The 9929-nt window shown below is 44.2% G+C and overlaps 1 protein-coding gene across 1 annotated transcript in view; it reads right to left on the reverse strand.

Moving 5' to 3' along the window:
- Nucleotides 1-2090, reverse strand: part of SHH (sonic hedgehog signaling molecule) — a 12326-nt gene extending 10236 nt beyond the window's left edge. Inside the window, exon 1 of the mRNA XM_063921894.1 lies at nt 1363-2090. Within this exon, the coding sequence (XP_063777964.1) occupies nt 1363-1671 (309 nt within the window). The 5' untranslated portion in view covers nt 1672-2090. The remainder of the gene's footprint in view (nt 1-1362) is intronic.
- Nucleotides 2091-9929: the final 7839 nt, after the last annotated feature.

Consider the following 9929-nt stretch of genomic DNA (forward strand, 5'->3'; position numbering starts at 1 on the left):
CTGTCTGGTGGGAGCGCTGTGCTGAGGGAGGCACGCCGGCTCTAATCACTCCGCTTATGTGATAAATCACTTATCTTACTGTATATGCCTATATATCTGTGCCTGCCACTGTATCTAACCATACAAGCAGCAGTGCTACATAGAGGTAGAAGTATGATGCTGGGGAGCCCCTGGCATGGCAGGACAGAGGAAGGGTGACCCTGCAGCCCGGCTGTCTGATCTCTGTTCATGGAATTGATCTGGCAGTCAGTTCCTTCGGGGACAGAGCAATATAACGCGGCTGCTTAACGCGGCTGCTCTGAGGTTCCACGGGGGAATCTGTCACTTAGATGGAAAAAATCCTCGAGAGACAGGAGGGGAATAAAGATCCTGAGTGGGATGTGTAACGGACTGACCTAGCTGCACACATCTGGGACATGTATACATCTCCTCAGCCTGACCTATATATCTGTCTCCATTCTCTAGCTCTAGCCCTCCTTGTCAGGCACTGTGCAAATGTACAGCCTGCATGGTGCTGATGGGGTTACAGCCCATACTCCTCTTTTCTGGGAACCTATTCATTTACACCCAAGTGTGCATCTCATTTACTAAGGAATGATGTAATGTCCTCAAGATGCAAAGGAAGGTCCAGGCTATATCACACAGGAGCATCTATCTATCTATCTATCTATCTATCTATCTATCTATCTATCTATCTATCTACCTACATATACACGAAGCATATACACACACACACATTTGACTATATATATATATATATATATATCTATCTATCTATCTATCTACACACACACACACACACACACACACACACACACACACACACACACACACACACACACACACACACACACACACACATATATATGTGACATATATACACATATATATACACACATATATGTACAGGCACACACGCTCTAATGGGCAATGTTGCAAATATTGCTCCAGCCACAGAAGCGATTTACAAGGAGGAGGCGGAGGCGGTCGATTGAGAGTTAACTGCCTATTGTGGCAGGATAACCAGGCACTGAACACTCACAGCAGCCCAGCCTGTCTGGTTAACCAGGGAAGCGAGTGGCTGTCATTCCATGTCAGCAATGAATGAGTGCCCTGATATCTTGTACCAGTCCATTGCTGTGCCACTGCCGGGCTGGGGTCAGATGTGGTGCGATGCAGGTGTTTGGGATGGAACAGGTTGGATGAAATGACATCTGATTATAATAAACTAGAATGACAAAAGGCAAAAAGTCTGAATAGAGCTCTTAGGATGGACATAAGAGAATGATGGGACTATACAGATATATCAGGCTGTGCATGTACCTGATGGGACTATACAGATATATCAGGCTGTGTATGTACCTGGGTCATGAGTCTGTCTGCTCCCGTATTCTCCTCGTCCTTAAAAATGATGTCTGAGTTATAATTTGGGGTGAGCTCCTTAAACCTCTCCGAGTTCCTAGTGATCTTTCCTTCATCTCTCCCGCTAGCTCCCAGGGTTTTCTCAGCGACGTTCGGGATGAATTGCTTATAGGCTAAGGGGGTCAGCTTTTTGGGGTGCCTTCTCTTGCCAATGCCCCTGCCTGGCCCACAGGTGAGGCTAGGAGGAACGACCAGAGCACTGATCAGCCCCAGCAAGAGGATCCGTGACAGCAGCAGCATCTCGTCCATGTGCAGCCAGCGACTCCCGCAGCTCAGCAGCGATCTCCGCCTAGATAGCCTCTCTCCTGCTGCTGCTGCCTCTGATAGTATCCACCGATTGCCTCCCAGGCAGGTGCTGAAATAGCAGCGTACTACACATCGGAGTTCAGACGTAAGACACGGATCACAGGCAAAGGGGAGGGGGAGGGAGGGAAAAGTTAAAAAAATAAAATATAAAAATAAATAAAAATAAAATAAAATAAAAAAAGGGAAAAAAAAAAAGGTTTGATAGTAATGGTGGGAGCAAGCAGGGCTGGGGAGCCTGTGAGAGCAGCTTGCCCTTAGTGCTATATTATAGCTGGCAGAGCCCGGAGCTGATTGGCCGGGGCAGGGAAGCTTCTTCTCTTTCTAATATGTTAACCCTTCCAAAAGCACCGGGAGCAGATGTAAGTCTGGGGCTCTTATCTGAAAGCATGGGAGAATGGGCGTGTCGTCCCAGGGACTTCTTCTTTCTAAAGTGGAGATTTTTTTTTTCTTGGCAGATTGACAAATGTCTCAGCATAGATGCTCCCATAAAGCAATAATACGCCACTATCTTCAGCTTGATCTATATATTTCTAAGGGAAGGATGTGCTTATCGGCAGAAACTCCTACCCTCACTTTCATAGGTAACTATATTACAGTATATCCAGGGAAATGCACCTCTCCATATAACCAAATCGTGTTTACTTCCAGGACAAAACTCAAATTATATATATATATATATATATATATATATATATATACTCTCTTACAACTCTCTCTCTCTCTCTCTCTCTCTCTCTCTCTCTCTCTCTCTCTCTCTCTCTCTCTCATTAAAGTGTAATCTTAAACTTCGTTTAAAACATTGACAGACAGGATCTCTACAACCTGGTCCTGAAGAAATTAATGTGAAGTACAGTATAACACTTTTAATGTCACAATAATGGTTATCCGATTCGCTCAGGCGGTAATCTGTGTGTCCTGGCCTGTTTTAGCCACACCAATGTGTGAGAAGTAAGCAATACCCCCAACTAGCACCCCCCCCTTCCCCACTTCCCCCCCAGATTATCCAGGTAACATCGGGAAATGTGTAATAAAGCTGGACTGAGGGATTTACACTAAAACGGAAATAATTAACCTATGTCAGCTGAAGTAACACATCTATTTCTAATCGTTTTCATTACTACCTATTTTAATATTTTTTAGTGCTATATAGTTATGTACCAGAATATATTACTGATGGAAATTGTATTTATTACAAATATTGTACTTACTTTTGCACCCTCAGCGTAGTAAAGAGGTTATGTCAGAGAGTATAATTTATTAAAGTGATACCTTGCACCAGAAGTTGGCAGTTGTGGAACTACAGGTCTCAGCGTGACAGCTGAGAGCTCTTATTCTAGCATTATTGAGCTATGATGTATTATTATTTTATTATGATGCATTGTTGCAGTCATGTAGAGAACATTGCACCATTCACGTTCATTCCTGAAGGCTCCATTGCGTGATCGCTCCTTGCTAGAGTTGTCTCCCTGCCATTTAATATGAGAGTTACCAGGTAGCTTTTGTCAGCTATCGGCTGTTTGTTCAAACTTAGATAAAAGAAAAATAGATCCAGTTGGGGGAAAAAGTTTGTGTCTGTTTGATGTGGTCTCAAGTGCTGATGTAACAGATGATTGAACTGTGCCAAAGTATAAAACCTGCTTGTAGTGTTGTGGGTTAGCTTCAGTTCTTAACTCCCACCTTCCTGGCCTGAACACTCCTTGTAGTGTTGATCAATACAGGAGACAGCTGAGTACTCAGTGGATTACAGCAGAATAACAGCAGCAGGGAGGATCCTAGTAAATACTGTATCTCAGATAGGCAACCTGTAGCTCCAGAGCTGTCCTTGCACCAAAATGCCCAGCATTGTCTCTTATTGGTGGGGGCTTAAAATTGTTTATTTTATTGATTAACATTTATATAGCACACACACACACACACACACACACACACACACACACACACACACACACACACACACACACACACACACACACACACACACACACACACACACTCTCTCTCTCTCTCTCTCTCTCTCTCTCTCTCTCTCTCTCTCTCTCCCTCTCTCTCCACAGCACTTTACATAGAATATTTGGCCATTCACATCAATCTTTCCGCAGTGGTGATTACAATACCTACCACATAATGTACACATACAGTATACACTAGGGTTCATTTCAGAATTCATTTAACCTTCCATTATATTTTGTATTGTGTGGGTGGAAACCAGAGCCACTGGAGGAAACCCAAGCGTGGAGACAACATACAAACTCCATGGGGTCTTGGTGGGAATTGAACCCCAGACCTCAGTAATGTGAAGTTGTTGCTTTACTTTTGCTTGAACAATTTTACTAAATTAACTGTGTAGGTGGCTGCAGGTGATGTGTGGATTGCAATGGACCCACTCAGCCTTTAAAGAAGAGGAGGGAAAGGTATAGAGTTTATGCAGGCAGACCATAGACATAAGTCACATTTATTTCCTTTAAGCTCTTTATGCGCTCATAGAAGGGCAAAGAACACAGTGATCATGCAGACTTCACCCAAAAACTGATGGAGAAAGGGTGCAGAATGCTGCGAATATTGCAACACTGTGAACTATTGTAATCAGTGAGTATGATTTAGTGTACATGTATGGATGGTATGCGATCTGTGGATGACCAGTCTGCAGAGTACATAGTCATGGCTTGGGTACAAGATCAATAAATTCAGGGTTGGACTGGCCCACAGAGGTACAGGGGAATCCCCTGGTGGGCCCCACTGCCTGAAGGACCACCCTCTCTCCTAGGGATCAGGTTCCAGACTGTGCACTTGAATTATACATTATACGTATGTTACATTATACTGCACAGGACTATAGTGTATTCTCTACTGTGCATTGCTGTTATTACTCTGGTATGTTATCATGCACTAGCAGTATTTATATATTAATTAAGGGGCCCAGACAATGCACTCTATGGAGTTGACCATCGGTGGGCTGTCCATCGATGACACCATTTGCGAAAGCCATCAGTGGCACATAAACCACTTATGGCAAACCATCGATAGTTTGCACCACTTGATGGCCACCTCTGAAAAGTGCTGGCCGGTCTGCGGGCCGATCAAAGACAGTGATTTGTAGGTTGTGGAGGGAGGGGCAAAGATCCTTGCCCGGGGGGTACTATTCAGTTCCACTCAGCTATCGATGGCAAAGAATACTTGGCTTTCTGCCATCAATGACAAAACCATCAACCCCAGTCTGTATTCAGTTTCAGACTGGGGCCTTAAGGGCCCCTACCACAGCATCCCCCCGGGGGGCCCTTAAGGCCCCAGTCTAAAACTGAATACATTGGTAGCCTGGTAAAGGGTCAGGGCAATTGCACCTGCATTACACACATGGAACCAGATGCAGATATTCCATATGCTGGATTTTACAGCTGTCATCATTATCATCACTACACACTTGCACCAGTCCTATCCTTGGTGCAAGACATCCATCTGAAAACAGGTGTAATTTAACTTACGTATAACCCAGCATAGCCCACAATTCCACCAACACACCCTTGATATGTAAGTGCCCCAGTGGCGTAAGTTCGTCACAGTCGCCCGGAGGCAAGATAAATAGTGGTGCCCCCCTATTTCCTATATTAAGATAAATATATGTATGTATGTATGTATGTATGTATGTATGTATGTATGTATGTGTGCGTGTGTGTGTGTGTGTGTGTGTGTATATGGAGTGTTCTGAAAAAAAATTATATACTGTATTTATAAATTTAATTGCCTTTTATTTTAAATCACATATTTCTTAGCAGTCATACCCAGGATTAGAACCCATGACCTGTTACACTGATGGCAGATTTGTAAAGTGCAGGGACCAATGAGGAAGTTGGCCACTGAAAAGACAGCAACAGCTATCAATTAACTTAATTCAATTGTGTCACAGAATGGGAGGAGAGGTGCCCCCCTTCAGAGCAGGAGCCCGGCGGCAGATGACTCCGTTGCCTCCCAGAGTTCTGCCTCTGAAGTGCCCCATATCCACCCATTTATGCCCCCTCAGCTGTAACTGGGGATATGACTGAGTTGCCTACTATGACTCAGTATTGCCAGTTGTTGAATAGGGTCAGTTCCAGAGTATGCACAGTGTAAAGTCACACAAGATGCATCCGCAAACTCAGTATCAGATCAAAGTAAGTACCGCATGTTCCATGAACTGGAAGTGGATTCTTCACAATGCAAGTTCTAAGCTCTGGGTTCATAGGTTGATACAAACGTAGTAGGGCATTGACACTTTGCTTACTAGCTTTAATGAAACAGAATGCGAAGATGACACATAATGATGTCACAGGATCAGTCCTGTGATATACTGTATGGAACACCCATTTGGTACAATAAGTATACTGAGTTTCATGACGTCTCTCCCATAGCGCACAGTGACAACGCTGGAAGCCGGAGCTCAGTACTGAGCTCCTGCCTCTGGCTGCCGCAGTGGAGAGAAAGCCGGGCGCCCACTGGTAACACAATCTCAGCAGGCGCCCGGCATCTCCCTGCAGCGCCGGCCACACATCGGGTTAGGTGAGCCGGAGGAGGCGGAACTGCGTTCCGTCTCCAAGTGGAACTGACAGAACGCAGTTCTGCCCTGTTCCGGCTCACTTTAACCCCTGGTGATGTTGCAACATTAGTATATTGGCTGTGTGGAAGCTGTATGTACGGAGGCTGTATTGTAATGTTGCAGCATTAGTATATTGGATGTGTGGAGGTTGTATGTATGGAGGCTGTATGGCGATGTTGCAGTACTAGTATATCAGGTGTGTGGAGGCTGTATATATGGAGGCAGTATGGAGATGTTTCAGCACTAGTATATTGGGTGTGTGGAGGTTGTATGTATGGAGGCTGTATGGCGATGTTGCTGCACTAGTATATTGGGTGTGTGGAGGTTGTATGTATGGAGGCTGTATGGCGATGTTGCAGTACTAGTATATTGGGTGTGTTAAGGCTGTATATTTGGAGGCTGTATGGAGATGTTTCAGCACTAGTATATTGGGTGTGTGGAGGCTGTATGTATGGAGGCTGTATGGTGATATTACAGCATTAGTATATTGGGTATGTGGAGGTTGTATGTATGCAGGCTGTATTGTAATGTTGCAATATTAGTATATTGGGTGTGTGGAGGCTGTATGTATGGAGGCTGTATGGCGATGTTGCAGTATTAGTATCTTGGGTGTGTGGATGCTGTGTGTATGAAGGCTGTATGGCGATGTTGCTGCACTAGAATATTGGGTGTCTGGAGTCTGTATGTATGGAGGCTGTATTGTAATGTTGCAATATTAGTATATTGGGTGTGTGGAGGCTGTGTTTATGGAGGCTGTATGGCGATGTTGCAGTATTAGTATTTTGGGTGTGTGGAAGCTGTATGTATGGAGGCTGTATGGCGATGTTGCTGAACTAGTATATTGGCTGTGTGGAGGCTGTATTATGGTGTGACTGGATCAGTATATTAGTGTATGGAAGCTGTATGGCGATGTTGCTGCACTAGTATATTGGGTGTGTGGAGGCTGTATGTAGGGAGGCTGTATGGTGATGTTACAGCATTAGTACATTGGGTGTGTGGAGGCTGTATGTATGGAGGCTGTATGGCGATGTTGCTGCACTAGTATACTGGGTGTGTTGAGGCTGGAAGGTGATTTTGCAGCATTAGTATATTGGGTGTGTGGAAGCTGTATTATGGTGTGACTGGATCAGTATATTAGTGTATGGAGGCTGTATGGAGATGTTGAAGCATTAGTATACTGGTGGTCATTCCGAGTTGATTGCTCGCTAGCAGTTTTTAGCAGCCGTGCAAACGCTATGCCGCCGCCCACTGGGAGTGTGAACGAATGTATCGCAGAGCTGCTACAATTTTTTCTTGTGCAGTTTCAGAGTAGCTTAAAACCTACTCAGCGCTTGCGATCACTTCAGACTGTTCAGTCCTGTTTTGACGTCACAAACCCGCCCTGCGTTCGCCCAGCCACGCCTGCGTTTTTCCTGGCACTCTCCTGCGTTTTTTCAAACACTCCCTGAAAACAGTAGAAACGCCCACTTCATGTCAAACACACTGCGGCCACCAGTGCGACTGAAATGCATCGCTAGACCCTGTGTGAAACTACAGCACGGCTGCTAAAAACTGCTAGCATACGCATGCGCAGAAATGCGGGTTTTTAGCCTCATCGCTGCACAGCGAACAAATGCAGCTAGCGATCAACTCGGAATGACCACCATTGTCTGTGTAGAGGCTGTATTATGTTGTGATAGAACAAATATGTTTGGAGTGTGGAGGCTGCAAGGATCACTATATTGGGTGTGGGAACATGGTATTGTTGTATGACAGGATCAGTATACTAGTAGTAATTTGCCTGGGAATTGCTGCAATGGGTGTGTTGCTGCTGGTTTAGGTTGTGGTTGTAAGATTGAAGATTGGTGTTTACATGTGGTTTATAGTGTGTTGTAGTCACATTCAGAAACAACTTCTAGGCACTAGAATCACCGTCAAATTTCACCTGGTATGACTGTATTGTGAGGATTATTATAGCCTAAACCCGGACAGCTACGCCTTCTTTCAAAGGATTACTCTCAGTCTTGGATTAAAAAATCCATTTCAGCCCGTTGTCTGCATAAACATGAATCTCTACAGTCTGCAACAGTCTGGACCGATGAATGTCCTGACTGGTCTCTTTCCCGCCTTTCAACCTTACATGACTGAAAGATACTCAGTTGCTTGTCATATAGTTAAATACCCTTCCTACATATGCTGCATACTTAGGAGAGATAGTCATTTTTCTATGCAGCTATTATTACAATGAGAACTACTACAGTACTATGTTTATTAGAGTATTCATTCAATTATATTGTAGCTATTATGATTAATAATAATATGCATTTTATAATAAAATGTAAAGATATACCAAATTATATACCAAACTCACTCGGAGTGGTTGTGCATTAAATGGGTGTGGTTTTGGCAACTCTATTCATAATTTGGGCATATCTGGGGTGTTGTTTGGGTCTGGGATTGTAGGCAGGTATGAGGTTTACTAGTGACTAGTATATGATGATATCATCATTCATTAAATGTATTACATATCATTTTAAAATCTTTCTGAATGAGTGTCTGTTGCCTGTGCACAGGGGTTTATCTAGGGGTCCGAGCGCCCCAGGCAAAGTAAAGGACTGGTACCCCCCTCCCCCCATATTTGAAATGTTGAAGGTGCATGTGCCAAAAAAAGGGGCATGGCCACTCAATAGTGCCCAAATTCAAATGACACCATATAGTAGCGCCCTTTACTCACATTACACAGTACAGTAATGTCCGTTATTAACATTACGCTACACAGTGTCCTTCAGTGTAGTTTACCACACCATATACCTCTTATACACATTATGCACCACAATAGTAGGACCCCTTATACTATCTAGTACTGGTGCCCCTTTCACATTATACCATGCAGTATGAGCCGAAATTCACATTATTGCACACAGTATGAGCCGAAATTCACATTATAGCACACGGTATGAGCCGAATAGCCTATTACACCATGCAGTATGATTCGAAATTCACATTATATCACACAGTATGAGCCGAAATTCACATCGAATCACACAGTATGAGCCAAAATTCACATTATAGCATTATAACAGGCAGCACTCAAAGACTCCAAAATAGTAAAATATCCCAACAGGGTGGTTTTCTTAATCTATGTTTCAGGGATGGTCTCCCTTTCCTGTCCTGAGGAAGAGGAGACCATCCCCGAAATGTAAATTAATAAAAACACCCTTTGGACATTTCACTATTTTCGAGTCTCTGAGTGCCAAATATATATATATATATATATATATATATATATATATATACATACATACATATACATAAACTTTTACAGGCAGCACTTATCGAGGCAGCAGCTGTCCTACACCTCCCCCCTTAGTAGTCCCTCTACCGCACTGACACTCAGAAACGATAATAGCAGGCAGCAGCGGCAGTCATTGTAATTGGCGGTGGGGTCCGGCACCGCACTACTATCAAGAAACTACATAAACTACAGCTCCCAGCAGCCCTTGGGAGCTGTAGTTTATGTAGTTTCTTGATAGTAGTGCGGTGCTGGACCCTGCCGCCAATTACAGTGGCTGCCGCTGCTGCCTGCTATTATCGTTTCTGGGCGTCAGTGCGGGTGAGGGACCACCCGGGGGAGGAAGGGGGGGGGGGGAATGAC

The sequence above is a fragment of the Pseudophryne corroboree genome, chromosome 5, assembly GCF_028390025.1.
Source record: "Pseudophryne corroboree isolate aPseCor3 chromosome 5, aPseCor3.hap2, whole genome shotgun sequence".
Taxonomy (NCBI): domain Eukaryota; kingdom Metazoa; phylum Chordata; class Amphibia; order Anura; family Myobatrachidae; genus Pseudophryne; species Pseudophryne corroboree.